At 54.6% G+C, this 15108-nt stretch overlaps 1 protein-coding gene across 4 annotated transcripts in view; it reads right to left on the bottom strand.

The window, feature by feature from the left end:
- The window catches only part of PBX3 (PBX homeobox 3), a 111678-nt gene that overhangs the window by 7395 nt on the left and 89175 nt on the right, over nucleotides 1-15108 (bottom strand). For all 4 annotated transcript variants that reach the window (XM_065648362.1, XM_065648363.1, XM_065648361.1 and 1 more), the window contains exons 3-5: nucleotides 12690-12931; nucleotides 7372-7562; nucleotides 5153-5288 (exon numbers count right to left, since the gene is read on the bottom strand). In XM_065648362.1, coding sequence (XP_065504434.1) covers nucleotides 5153-5288; nucleotides 7372-7562; nucleotides 12690-12931 — 569 coding nt within the window. The remainder of the gene's footprint in view (nucleotides 1-5152; nucleotides 5289-7371; nucleotides 7563-12689; nucleotides 12932-15108) is intronic.

The raw sequence follows: 15108 nt of genomic DNA, 5'->3' as shown, positions 1-15108 counted from the left end.
TAAAAAGCCTCTAGCTTTTAACAGTAATAGGAAAGGTGCCTTACACATTCTGTTCCCTAGATAATACTCCACTATATTCTATATATTGCACTTAATATTACCTTGTCAGTCACAGAAGCAATAATACATTAATGAAACCTAGCAAATAATTATTGTGGACAATCAGATTATGCTTTATTAACAGTTTCATAATTGAGGAATCTCTGTACATCGACTGTATTGTCCATGGATGTGCGTGAGACCCCTCTGTTTATGCACGCCCCTGGACCAATCAAACAACAGCCATCACTAATAAAGGTTTATTTAATTCTCACAGTAAAATTTTAATATCACCAGCAGCCTGGGGAAGCCTCAGTGAGTGGATTTGCTTGACATCAGATCGTTTCCATTCTGCTAGTCCCAATACTTCTTAATCTTTAATATCAAGGCAATTAAAATTAATGGCCACTCATCCAGAGCCACTGTGGGCAGTGTTTCCTTGACATCAATTGTTTGATGGGATTACCTAGAGGTTAAACTAACAAGCAAGGTTTAATTGGAAGCAATGAGAGGAGCAGCGATCGTACGTTATGTTTAACCTGCATACCACATCTAAATGAATATCCAGAAATGTTAAACTAATCCTGGGATTAAAGCGCATGCCCTGTGCACCAGCAGAGCGCAGGGGCCGGGGCTGCGAGAAACCGCAGCGTCCCTCTGGGTACCGCGGCCACCGCACGTGTCCCCTCTCCTCCCGGGCAAGGGGCTCCCTGGTCCCCCGGCACACCGCGAGGGGCTGCCACAGTGTGCCGTGGCCGCGGCCACGCGGGGCCGTGGCTGGAGCGGAGCTGCACGGGCAGCGGTCACGCTGGATTCACCACCGGCATTGTCCCCAGGGCCGTGCTGGCTGCTGGCGGACGCTGGCGCGGGGCTGTCCCGGCAGCACCGGGGCCCCGGCTCCTTGCCCAGCCCCACGCTCACCCCAAAAATGAAAGTTGTCTCCATCGCGAGCTGCTTCACAACACACTTGTCATTAAAACAAACTATCTCTTCTCATAAAAAAAACAATGAACATCTTTCTCCTCCTGATCATTGAAGGCCGATTAATTAATTGGGCTTAATTGTATATTACATTTCAAACAATACTGTTGCACTTATTTATCATGTTAATTGCAATGTTAAATAAAAAGACAATAAATTATTACTTAAATCGTCAAGATGCCTGGCGTGGGATTCGGGCCGGGCTGGCCTGCCTCGTGTCTCTGCCCGGATTGCACGGGATCAATCGGCGCTCGTGCTGCAGAAGACACAGCTGACGAGAGCATCACTGCCAAATTACTGAACTACATACTCGTGGGTCACAGAAATTTTTCCATTGTGTTTCCAAGTGTTTGTAGCACACAGTTTATACTCCACACCTAATCAAATGGCGCAAAATAGAAAATTTTGAAGATGTATGTCACACAATTATCGTACATGACGTAAAACTAAGAATTTAACCTCTCTGAACTATTTAATTAAGCTTGCATCTTTTTTTTTTCCTTGTTTTCCACCTGAAGTCAATGGCCAAAGCCTCTCCACCCACAGCTCTCCCTGTCCGTCTGCTACAGAAACCAACAGGCTCAGAAGCAGCCAGGGCCGGAGGGGTGTTGAAAACGAGCTTCTGCATTCTTTCTTTAAAAGAATTTTAAATATATTCCTTTGTCAAGCACATCCTTCTTTTGTTTGAAGCAGTGAAAAATTTTATTGCTGTAATCCACTGACACGCTCTCAGCAATGACTCTGCCCTTTCCACAGCCCACATGATAGACTGATGGTTGTTCATGACACCCTGAAAGAGGCTCATCTGCAAAAGTATAAAACATCAGCCTCGCAGCCACGGGAAGGGGAGAACAGATGACACAGTTTATCTCCCTCGAACACGTGCTGATCGGGTAGCTCTAAATTACAGCCGACGATGGTCTCTGTTAAGGACATTTTTTTCCCAAGAATTACCTTCTCCGTACTCTTAAAAATGAAATTGTGCGAGGTGTTCATCTTAATAGTTTGTCTTTATGCTTTTCTTGAAAAATCTTCTCTACATATTATTTTAAACACCGATATCAAAACTGAAACCATCTATCTCACATCTGCAACTAAACGATTCTGGGAGACAATTTTCTTTGCAGCTCAGTAAAATGCTATAGCAGCAAGATTTCTAGTGAGCTGCTTAATCGGGGGGAGGAGGACCCAAAACACTCACTAATTAAGTGTTTGAGGGAGAAAATGTTCTGCCATGAATCTGCCCCCAGCATTTACAAGGCACTGACAGTACAAGAAAGAAACACCTTGGATCATTGTGAGGAGAGGCTGCAGGGGAAGCCCGGCTCAGCCAGAAAAAGGACAAAGCCTCTTCATCAAACTTGAGCCACAACCTCCAGGAGTTTGGAAAGCCAGCCGTTAACTTTTCGTTTGTTTTCCAGCTCTTTGCACCTCCGGGCGTTCGCAGCACAGGAGGCACACGGGGCCGGTGTCAGGCACGGCCACGTCCGCGGGACCCCGCTCCAGGCTGGAAACGCGTGTGCTCTGGGGTTTTCGGAAAAGCCCTGTGCAAGGTGCGGCTCAGTCACTCGCTTCGATGCCATTGCTCATCCCACGCGATGCTGCTCCTGCCAGTGTTCTAACTGACTGCTCAACTCACCCCGAATTCTGGATTGCATCCTCCGACCTCTGCTGCCAACCACCAGCGCAGTGTGCACTGGGCTGTTCTACACCGCGTGCCCAGAGCTCTTCTGCTAGATGGCCTCAAAAATACATACATTTTCCAGTGCAAAGCAAGAACAACTCCAGCCCAGGTTGACCTAGTAAATACCAGCTAACCCCGCAGCCCTGCCATGCAGCCTGTCAAAGTGCCTTCGAAAATCCCAGATTAGGATATTCATGGCATTCACATTTCCAGGTGTGATGGCAGATCTATCAGAACTGAAGCAACCAGCAGACCACAGTCTCTCCCTCTCCCACGGGCTCCCCTCCCGTTAGAGGATACACAGCTCCCTTCCCAGGCTTCCCCATCACCCAAAGGCTTCCCTGGCCACCTGTAACATCTCGCCAGAGCGAAGCTCCGGCCGCGGCCCCAAACCACGTCTGTGGCAGGCGGCGGTGGGCGCTGCGCTGGCTCCGGGCTGCTAGCCTTCCCCTGCAAAGCCCGGGATGCTGCGCGGTGCCACACAGGACACCACGCAGCTACTCCCAGCGCTCGCCAGGCCTCCCAACGGAGTCAAGAAACAGCTAATTCAGGCTTGGATCAAATATTAAAGAGACAAACCTATATTCATGTCACAGGCTCACTGCTGCTGCTACATTTTTGGACCATCTGCCTGCCTTTTATTTCATTCTACAACACATACATTAAATCTTATCAAACAACCCATTAAGAAAGAAATCAGATCTATTAGCACTAGAAGCAATCAGTTATGGCTTCTCAAACGTTCCACCTCATTTCCTTCACTCACTTCAGCCTTATCTAGATCCAGCCTTTTATCTGTCCACTCTGCGGGATCAGTAACTCCTCCGCCAGGCACGGCCCGCTGGCTGCACAGAACAACCCTTCGGCAGCTCTGTCGTGCTCTCTGCCACGCCAGCTCTCCCAGTTACATTTTGCCAGCAAAGCTGAAGAACTCTTGCTTTCTCCAAGTTGGTGTTGGTGGCGTTGCCTCTCCTAGTGACAGAGCAGGCTGCACGGCTCGCGTGGGGAGACTTTCGGACCCCACTTACTGACTATATTCCAGCCTATCAACACAACTGTCCCCACCTCCATCTCCTACCGCCCTGGCCCCAACGCTTCCCACCCGCTCAGAGCACAGGACGCGCTCGTGCCGAGGAACCCGCAGGGAGGGAGCCCGACACGCGTGTCCGCTGGCCCCGCGGCACAGGGCGGGTCTGCAAGGGCTTGTACCAAGACTGCATCCAAACACGTAATATCAGTAATATCACATGGGGGGAGCAGGACGGCCTTTCATTTGAAAGTCTTCAATAAAGTGCCTGAATTTTTCATGTATTCAAGGGAGACCTATAAAGTAAATCTCAACTCAGGTCTTAATTATAAAGCTAAAGGTTGCATTGCTAATAATGCCAATACTGCAGCCTCCAATCATTAATAGTTAACACGTTCGCCGCAGGCACTGTTCCTCTAAAGGGCCTGAAATATTGATAAGCAGAGCTGCTGGAGCTGGGAGGAGATGGCACACCAGCCACGGGCAGCGCGGCGGCCGCAGAGCTCCAGTCTGCTGCGCGCCTCCCCTGCCGCCCGCTGCCGCCTTGCCCCGTGAGCCACACTTTCTGTGGGAATAACTTGGTTTTCTACCACACGTACGGGCCACCAGAAACGCAAAGTGTTGTTTTGCTTTTTAAGCTATGTGGTGAAGGGGAGGCGAAGGAAGGCCCGTGGAGCAGTGTCATCGGCCTGAACATCGCTGTGAGACACTGGCCCAGAGCTGGGAAAGTACTTTGGCCTGTACAGAGAGCAGCTGGAGCCAACAACAGTGCACGTTTCTGATTAGCGAGATGCTGATTTTCTTGCATTAACTTCACAGGAACATCTGTTACATGTGATAAAAGGAGCAAATCTGCTTAATACATTTTTCATTTTTGCTACAGAGAAACCACTTGTGTCACTTCAGTATATCAAGAGGCTGAATTTCTGGCTGGCTTAGAAAAACAACTTCAAGCAATCAAAGAAATTCTGATCTATAGAGATAGATTATATGTTTGTCAATAAACTAGCCTTCTCCTGAAATAACGGTAGGTTTTAATGAATTCATAACAGCCAGAAAGGCTCAGCAAGGAATCTTACTGCTCATGCAGAGCGAAAGCTGCTGTAAAGAAGGGTGCAAACCTTACAGCCTTTCTATTTCTATCTCCATCTTTGTACCCGCTCTCCTCTCCCCCCAGCACGAGCCCAGCCACTGGCAGGCATGCTGCCGTTCTGCACAGCACCATCACGTCCCACCAGCCTGCCCAACTTTGCCGTGGTCAACAAAGTGAACCTGAAGGGATGACAAAGGCGCAGGGGGCAGGGAGCTGCTCCAGATCGCACGGAGGCACGTCCAGAGCCCGGAGGGGGCCGGCAGCTCTGCCGGGGAGGTCACCGTGCAGGCTGGGGTGCTGGGGACGGGGGTTCCCAGCCGCTGCTCACCTGCGATACTGTGATGCTGCATTTCTTTGCCAGCTCTTCTTTGGCTTCTTCACTGGGGTAGGGGTTACTGAGGTGGGAGTAAAAATACTCATTCAAGATTTCTGTGGCTTGTTTACTGAAGTTACGCCTTTTCCTCCTGAAACAAGAAAAGAAAACCACAGCTGTTCTTTCAGATGCACAGAGGTCTCTGGCAGGGTCAGCTGGGGTGGAAGCAACCCTTGTTTCAGGTGCCCGTGCTGCGGCACACGGCAGCACCACAGCACTGTCAGCCCCCCACCCCTTGGGGCAGCTGTCCCCAGCCTGGGCTCTGCCCTGACACTGCGCAGAGGGGCTGCAACGCCGTGTCCCGCAGCCAGCGTGTCCCGCAGCCATCCACCTTCACACCATCCACCTCGGGCTTCCCCCCGTGGTGCACAGACCGCATTTGTGTGCTGTGGCAGAAAACATGACAAAGGACAAGGCAGGGCACAGAGCTGGGCAGCACCTTCAGCCCCATGTGTGCCACCCAACCTCAGCCTCACAAACCGCCTTCCTCCAGCAGCAGGTCAGCTGGGGCTTCTGCACAGGTGCCTGGGGCGAGCACAGCGGAAAAGGACGGGGAAGCCTCACCACTGTGTCCTTACGTAGCACTCGCTGAGCTAATTGGCTTCCGCCAGCAAGTAAGTGGCTTTCAGGGCTTTGCGAGGGAGACCCATCTGTGCACCCTCCTGCCGAGGGCTGCGCTGGGCCGGGCTCTTACGGCGCGTGGGACGGGTGTTGCAGCGTGCAGCCTCACCGGAAAGCAAAGCCTTCTGGAGCACAGCACCGGCATGTGCCACAGACAGCCCAGCGGTGCCCGGGGAGCAGCACAGCCCCTCCGGCACAGCCAGCCCGCTGCCGCACTCTCACTGCATGGGTTACAGCAGCAGCTGCACAGCTGCAGTGCCGTCCCTCCGAGCCCAGGCGGCTGCTCTGCTCCCCAGAACGTCCTCTGGAAAGCGTTAAACATTTCCTTTGGAGCTCCCTGCCCCTCAGGGCTGGTTGCAATCAAACTGCCTGCGCCCGAGGCCAGCAGGCAGCCGAGCGCAATCCCCAGCGCTCTCTTCCAGCAGTATCACGATGCTGCTAACTACGCTGTATCCTGGAGCAGGCAGACTCTCCCTAGAGCTATGTTTATCTCATTACTGTGCTTCCGCTCATTTTGCCTTATTTACCTTCCTCCTTTTTAAAGAAATCACTTAAAATGTGCATCTGCAAGCTCTACCTTTTGCAGTTACTAGAGCTCTCCATAGACATTTCCTCCAACTGTTTGTAATTACCCTAATTTGCCACACCTGCCAGTGACCTCCTTGTTAATAAAATTATTTTGCTCTTGTTTAGCTGCTCACAGCTTTCAGGTGTGAAGCAGGAGCTAGCTGCTGAAGGAGGTTCCGTGTGGTGCCGGCTGCTCTGCCGGGCTCTGCCAGCTGCCAGGGTCCTGCTCTGTGGAGGGGAGTCTGGGGAGAACGATGGGGCTGGGGATTGATATCCCACCCCATCAGGGCTTCTGAACAAATCTGGCTGTGCCTATAAACCTCCTCTTAATCCCTGTCTGCCTGTGTCTGCAGCCTGCAAAAAGCACAGCCTGTTGTGGAGGCCGATGGGCTGCAGAGACGGGTGCTGAGCTCCGGTAGTGACACGGGTGTCCGAGGGACGTGTGTGCTGGCTGCGAGCGGCTCGGAAGGTGCTGCTTTCTCCCTGCCCCAGTCAGGCAACAGCTGGGAGACGGGCCAGCAGCTCTGGCTTTCAGAAGCATGGTCGCCCTTCTTACCTGGGGCGCACACAGCTGGTAAGCAGCTCAGCCGCAGCCCGCGGGCGCAGCCCTCCCAGAGAACTCAGCGCTCCTGTGACGGGGTCAGTGTTTTGCAAGGCTGGCCTCGTGCTGCGAGACATTGGTATCGGCAGCTATTTAAATAATTGCCGAGGTGACAAAACAGCCCTTTGCACAAATCCTACGTGACTCCCACGTGAGCAGGGTAAACAGGCAAGCATCAGGTAAACAGACCTAGTCTTTGCACTAAGCATGTAGAAAAGACGCCAGTGTTTCTGACAGCGCTGGGCAGGGAAGCCCTGTTGCAGCAACTGCTGGAGCTGTTTGCTGGGGCAGAGCAGCCTCTCCCAGTGGGTCCCAGCTCCCCAGGGCTGCCCAGCAATCTTCCCCTCCCTCCCAGAGCAGCCGGAGGCACTTGCCTCTGCCTTACCTGGCATCAAGGAACCTTGATCTTAAAATCATTACTGCTTCACAAGTACTTTGTTTGAGTTGCATCTGGATGGAGCTGAATTTTCGATGAATGATGCCCACCATCCTTTCAATCTCCTTGGGAGAAATGGGACGTGTCCGGCTCTGTTCTCTGAGAAGGTTCATCACATGTGTGGTAAATTCATTACATGCCTGTGAAGGAAGGACAAGCTTAGAAATTGTTTTGTGCTGTCCCACGAGGACACAGGCTCAGGCCTGGCTGCGGGGGGAAGGCAATGCCAGGGGTCGGGGTCTCTCGCGCTGCCCCGTCCCCTCCGCACGCGCAGACGGGAGACCCGGGACCGTCCCGGGGCAGCCAGGGCAGCCGAGTGGCCGCGGCTCAGCTCCCCCTGCGCTCCTCCCCGCAGAACGGGCTCTGTCCCCGTGTGCCCAGCCGGACAGAGGGGAGAGAGGGGGGGATGGTGCACGGAACAGCCACGGGCAGGGGGGACACGAGTGGGGACCAGCCAAGTGAGCGAAGCCTGGGAAGAGCTGCCCGGGCAGGCAGCGCCGGGGAACACCCAGCAGGAGAGGAGCTCAGGACCTTTCTGAGCAGCCTGTGTCCCCTCCAAGCAGGGTTCAGCTAAGCCGTGCCTGGCCCACACCATTCTGCCGAGGCATCGGGGGAAGGGAAGGCACGAGGAGCCATCAGTTACATCCCAGACCGTGCAGGTGAATGGACACAAGGATATAAGCCGCCCGGGCTGCACCATCACCAGCCGTCGCCTGACCCGAGTCTCTGCGTGACCAAGCGGCTGTCATGCTGGCAACCCGGCTTCCCCCACGCGGGCTGGAAGCTGCCACCAACTCTGCTGACATACGTCTCCCTTGTCCCTTCCAAACCCAACCCTGGCACCGCTGGCTGCCAGGCAAAGCCGCGTGCAGCCGCGGGCCAACCCCTCCCTGGGGGCCAGCGGGGAGTCCCAGCACATTTCGGATACTGACGTCCCCCTGTCCTGCCGGAGCCCTGGGAAGGGGTGAGTGACCCAAGCTGTGCTGGTCCCCGGGGGTGGAAAACTGCTCTGTGCTCCCTGAACCCGCGCCGGCCGAAGGGGAGGGCAGCCGGGGCGCCGCCGGAGCGCTGCGCACACGCCGGCACCGCACGGCAAACACGGCCACGGGATCCCAGCTCCTGCACCCAACGTGACGGGCGATGAGCACGATGCTCAGCAGCCAGTACAACACATGGAGGAAACAGTGCAAGTGCCTCGTCCACACCCCATACGTTATGTATCTCTTTGACTCCAGCTCCCTTTTTTCCTCTAAAACCAGGTTGAAAAAGATCTATGTAATTTGTCTTACAACTCCATTTTCAGGGATTCCTCTGCCTTTCAATAGATTGTGCAAGGGAAGGAGTTAAAAGTGAAAAGTTTATGCATCTAAAAGCTCATAATTTCCTATAACATTTGCTGAACGTCTCACAACTTATTAAGTGAAGCCATCTATGAATGCAAATGCTGATTAGCAATTTGGCAATAGCCCAACATTCGCAGAATTCACATAGCTTTTCTTTAAACCAGTAGTTCATACATGATTAATTAGAACATCTCATTTATGTAGTGTGCACTTTAGCTCATTACTCTAAGTAAAATTCGTTAAGTATTTACATTTAGATAATTAAAATCTGGGTACACCCTTAAGAAAGATGCATACACTTCAGGCAAAGTGATTTTTTTTTCTTTACACTACTGAAAGTAAATTACAGGCTAATTTACATCCTTGCAGCACCCGTTTGGCAGCAGCGTTCGGCGGGGCTCGGGGAGCCGTGGTGCCGCTCCTGCCGCTCGCTGCCCACCACGGCACTCCCCGAGCTCTGGGTTAAGGAGTCCAACACAGCTCAAACTCAATTCCCAGCTGCATTTTCTCTCTTTCTCTTGTGAGGTTTCAGGCAGAAAAGCTCACATCGCTGACCAGCCACCGTCCCCTCTCGCCACCCCCCGCTTGCCCCAGGACCGCAGAGTTCTTCAGGTGACCTGTTTCTCCTCCTTCCAGCCCGAAACGGCCGGCACATGGTGCACAGAGGTGACATCGGCACCAAAATGCAGCAACTCCCTCCCTGAGACACGAGGGCAGCTCTGACTGTCCTGAAGATCCAGCTGAATCCAAGTATTTGGCACTGAAAGAACCAATTTCAGGCACCCAGCTTGCCATGCGCCCCCTTGTTCACAGATCTGGGGAATTCAATTTCAAAGTGCAGTAAAAATGGCAACTGTTGCATGAAAAATATTTTCAGATATGTCTTTTCTATGAGAAATATTTCTCCACAAATCCAGTATAAAAATTTGATCTTTCGAAGCTAAAGTGAGTTTCTTGCTTTCAAGAAGCAGAAATCTTTCCCTTAATTTACCTGAATTGCTTGAGGAGACATTGCTTGTGGTTGCAGTTGCTCGGGGGCCCAGCTGGAACTGATCCCAGCAGCACCTCCCACCTGCAGAGCTGCCTCAGAGCAGCAGCGCGGGGTCAGCTCCGCACACTCTGATGCTTTGTCTTATTTTCTCTTGTTTATTTATAGCGTCCGAGCTACTTGATCCCTTTTCCAGTACTATTTTTCAGGCCTCTGCTTGGTGCCCAAGACATTATTAATAATGTCAGTTTATAAGTGATGGCCTTGTTAACCTGCTCAGAAACCTTGTAGGAGCGGGGATGCTCCTGCTTCCCTTAATGCTCCATCACGACTCTGAGCCGAGTGCAAGAAAAAAAGAGGCAATGGCCCTGGAGAGTCTGGAGGGGCTCGGTGCCAGGCAGCGCTCGAGGGGCTGCTGGCACCTCCCGAGCAGCCACACTTCACCCCACTTTGGGGTGAATTCAGAAGACATCTATGAACTCAGGAAGCAGGTTCCCAGCTGCTCCGGGAGGCCTGGGACCCTTACAGCACTTTTGCCTACAGCAAAAAATGTATTTCAGTGTAATTATAGAAGATAGCTTTCAATATGTCATCTCTATTATAGTAGCTGTAAATTATGGAAGGAGCTGCCTGTGTACGGCCATTTCTCCCGGCGCACGGCAAGGGGAGAGCTGTGTGATGGCGTGACACACTTTCCATTTCTCCGCCTTTTTTTTTCCAAGCGCGTTCCCCTAACTGGCAACAAGCGTCAGGATCAAACTCTGCCTGGAAAGCGTCTCCAGAAGACACTCTGGTTCCTGCTGCCGGCTGCCGCGGGAGCTCCTGGCCAGCAGGAGGGCGGTGGGCGCGGGTCCCTGCGTGGCGGGTGCCCCTGCGTGGGGCTGAGCTGCGCCGGCTGCGGGAGGGACCCGCGTGTCAGAACCTGCAGCCGCTGGAGACGGAGCTGCAAAGTCCCAGCTGCCTCTCGGCTGCGGAGACGGGCACTATGTTGAGACAAACCAGCAGGAGACAGTTTGCTGCGAGGCTGGGGAAATTATCATATTTCTGTCGAGCAGACGTTGCCGGGTGTCAGGATCAACAGGGAAGCGAAGATGCTTCAGATCCGCTCCACCTCGCTCTCCTTCTCCCAGCAGCACTTGAGCATCCTCCAAAGTTTCCTGCGGTGTGGACGGATGGCTGTGACATTTCAGCCGAAACCTTTGTAAATGGAGCTACAGGGCTAAAAATGCTGCTGCTGCCCCCACATCATTAAACTTATTAGAGTCAAAGGACACTTGCCAGGAAACGGCTGCGAGTGCCGACTTGCAGCTGCTTTGGCTGCAGATCTCCTTCCAGCCTGTGTCCCTGTGGTTTCTCATGACACGCTCCTGCCGGATGGCGCTCGGTAATCCATGGCCATCCCCATCGCCGCGCCACCGCTGCACAGGGCCCTGCAGCGCCAGCAGGGCCCAGTGGGTGCTCGGAGGGTGCAGGGGGAGGCCATTTTGGGGGAGAAAAGGAGATTTGCACAAAGCTCCACTCAGTTATTTGTTCATCACTTGAACAAAGTGAAAGAAGCGGCACAGACAAGGCAGTGCCACCAGCACCTGAACTATGCTGTGCCACCAGCACCTAAACAGCACCTTGCCACCAGCACCTGAACCACGGCAGCACCCGCTCCCCGCGACCCCATCGCTTCCACCCACGCCGACACCGGTCGCGTGTGTCGGCGTGGCCTGTCACCAACCAGGCCTTTGTTTCTGGTGGCAGGAAAAAGCAAAGCAAGCAGCCAGGGACCTTTCAGAGAGTCTTCACATGAAAAAAAGGAAACACTAAAATAAAGAGCTATCAAGGTGCCCAGGCCCTGCCTCACCTGGCAATGCCGGGAGGGGAAGCGTGGTTTCGAGCGGTTTTATTGCTGCCTCCCCATCGCGTTTGTGGTTTTGGTCTGTACAGCCCGACGCTTTGCCATGATGGGCTGGGGGCAAGTGCAGGACTTCCCTGGCTCAGCTCTGGGAACCACCAGCTGATGAGGTTTGCTGAGCTGATTAGGCTCAGGGTTTACAAGCTTTATCAAGACACCTCTGGGAGGGGAAAATGAAGACATCGTGTGAGCTTGCAAGGGCCAGGGGTCTCATGCCACTGTTCCCTCCCCATCTCCTTTGATGCTGTTATTCATTGCAAAACCAGCAAAGAGAGGAGGCTGAGCGGTCTCTCCCGTGGATTACAGGGAACCTGGGGTGGCGCAGCCCCCAGGCCGTGGGCAGGAGCCACGCTGCGCCCAGCACCGGCTCCCAGTGCTGCTGGAGCGGCAAACGTGCGGGTCAGCAGGTCCCAGCAGTGAACACAAAGCCAGGGGTCTCTGCAGCACACTCTTCATTCCAGAGACACCGAGTGCTGGTGTCCACCTGAACTGGGATTTCTGTATCTCCTATCCCCGCAGGCTGGGCCTGGCGCTGTGCCGGCGCCTCGCTGCCCGCTCCCCTGCAGCAGCTATGGCCGATCTGCCGCGGCTGAGCCTCGCGCCGGAGCCTCGGAGCCTCCCGCTGCCTGCGCCAGGACCCGTGGGTTCAGACCCCAGCACGGCCTTCGCCTGGCCACGCTCCCCGCATCGCCAGACCCGGCCCTGCCGCACTTCATCCTGGGGCACGAAAGTGGCACCGAGTGACAGACACACTCCTCCCCTCTCCCTGTCTGGGCTGGGAGAAACACGGGCTCGGGCGCTGTGTGTATGTGGTTACAGACAACAGAAAACACTCAGGCATGCAAGACATGCGTCCTGGGTCCAGCCAGCGGCTCCTGGAAGCCCAACAGACCCCCGAAGCATCACAGCTCGTTACGGGGAGAGGGGTGGGAAGGGGAGGAAGGGACGTGGCCGGAGCCGGGGCAGCGGTGGGCGCTGGCAAGTGGAGGAAGCAGCGGCAGGTACACGTACAACCGAGAGGCTGATGTCTGACCTGTTCATATTTCTCCAGCTCTGTGTGATAGATTTGTCTGATCTGGGTCAATTTGGCTCTGTAATCTGAGTGTTCAATAGAGTTATCTGAAGACCCTCCAGAGGCTGCTGCGGCTGCAGCTGCTGCCGCCGATCCCCCACCTTTCTCCGGACCTGAGACTCCTTCTGCCAGAAGCATATTGTCTAGTCTCATTAGCTGGGGATCGGGAGGGTCTTCCTCCTGGGCTCCTCGGATGCTCAAACCTTGGGCAGAAAAGAGAGAACAAGAGAAAACACAGTCAGTATTTCTTGCATCTGCGCGGCGCTGCCCGCCCTGCTGCGCCGCGGGGCCCGGCCCTGCCGCGGCCCTTCCTCCGGCCTGCGGGGCACCCGCGCCAGCACCCTCCTGAGCCGCGGCCCGGGCCGCCGGGTGACGGCAGCGCCGCAGGACCCGCTCGGCTCCCACACGGAGCAGGAACATCTGCCGGAGGCTTTTAAAGGACCGTGCAGAATCTTTAAACACTTCATTGTAAATATTAAAGCAGTATTTGCATGAGTACAGAGACACACGCCTTCCGGTTGTTTTCCAAGCCAGAGCTAAGTCTGCGCAAGGCTGGCATTATCTTATACATTATATCACTTTGATGCAAGACCATGTGGTAAAGGTAAGTGCATTATTTATTTGGAAATAATTGATTTGCTTCTCATTTCCTTCCAAATGGATCTAAGCGCTACGTTACTCTTAGGGAGACTTGCACCACTGGAGGCCGCCCCTCCTGTGAGGTCCAAGTGTTGGTTTAAAACGCCTGGGGAAAAAGCTGCCACTCACTCCTGGAGTACAGGAGACTCCAGGCGAAAAGCAGGGAGGTGCTGCCGCTCCCACCACACAAATCCCATGGACCGGCCGTTCCCCGTGGCTGAAGTTCCACAGGGGAGGAGGGAGGTGGTGGAGACTGAACTGGGACCATGGCTGGCACGGGTGCACCCGCTCCACAGCGACCGCTCACCGACTGCGGAGAGACCAGAAGGAATTAAACTTCCCCTTGCTGTGCAGGAATGTGGTTACTATCGTGATGCCGGGATACTGAGTATGTGTTTAAAATCGCCAGTGCTCTCACACTGTATTGTTGGGAACAACACTTAAAATCAAATTTTTGTTTCAAATTGAGAATTTCCAAAGTGATGCTCAGTCAGCAATCCCTTCTGCATCCTACAGATCAAGGCTGACAATTTGTAAGTTTAATCAGGTCATGCAGGCACGCTGCCAAGCTGTTATCAACAGTGCCAAAAAGAAAGTTTAAAAATAATTACAGTACTACAAAAATCACTAGAGCCATGGCTTCTTGAATCAACATTTCCATTAGAGATGTAATGCAACTGTGTACATCCCAGCCCAATTAACCTCTAAATCTGTTTAGGAGCAGATATCCATGCTCTGGATGGAGCGGGTACGGGGCTCTGCCGCTGGCAGCCCGGGTGTCTGCACAGGCGCCTGTGCCTGTCGCTGCTCCTCGCAGCCACGCGGGCTCCGAGTGGCTGTGCCGGCTGTGCCAGCACCACCACAGCTGCCACGCAGGCGGCTGAGCACCGGCAACACCACTGCCGCGCCGGCGGGGAGCAGCACCCAGAGCTCACCCTGTGCCCCAAAGCCCAGGCACAGCAGGAGGCGACCCCCTGACCGGCCAGCCTTCCAAACTCACAAAAGCACAGCATTCATTTTGCTCTAAAATACACGTTTTAAACCCATCACCTTCATTTAAAACTATAATTCCATATAATTTCACAGGAATGATAAAAATGTCTCATCACCTCTTTAAATTATTTCTGTTGCCTGTTCAAGGGCCACAGACGAGCACGGTTTGCCAACACCACGTGCCATCCTGGCATGGTCCTGGGCTGGCACGTGTCCTGGGGACAGCCCTCCCACCCGTCCCGGGGACAGCCCTGCCACCCATCCCAGGGACAGCCCTGCCACCCATCCCGGGGACAGCCCTGCCACCCATCCTGGGGACAGCCCTCCCACCCGTCCTGGGGACAGCCCTGCCACCCGTCCCGGGGACAGCCCTGCCACCCATCCCGGGGACAGCCCTGCCACCCGTCCCGGGGACAGCCCTGCCACTCGTCCCGGGGACAGCCCTGCCACCCATCCCGGGGACAGCCCTGCCATCCGTCCCGGGGACAGCCCTGCCACCCGTCCCGGGGACAGCCCTCCCACCCGTCCCGGGGACAGCCCTGCCACCCATCCCGGGGACAGCCCTGCCATCCGTCCCGGGGACAGCCCTGCCACTCGTCCCGGGGACAGCCCTGCCACTCGTCCCGGGGACAGCCCTGCCACCCGTCCCGGGGACAGCCCTGCCATCCGTCCCGGGGACAGCCCTGCCACCCATCCCGGGGACAGCCCTGCCACTCGTCCCGGGGACAGCCCTGCCACCCGTCCCGGG

The sequence above is a fragment of the Caloenas nicobarica genome, chromosome 19 (genome assembly GCF_036013445.1).
Source record: "Caloenas nicobarica isolate bCalNic1 chromosome 19, bCalNic1.hap1, whole genome shotgun sequence".
NCBI classification, from domain to species: Eukaryota; Metazoa; Chordata; class Aves; order Columbiformes; family Columbidae; genus Caloenas; species Caloenas nicobarica.
Note: the sequence above shows the minus strand (reverse complement) of the source record. Positions and strands in the feature narration are given on the sequence as shown.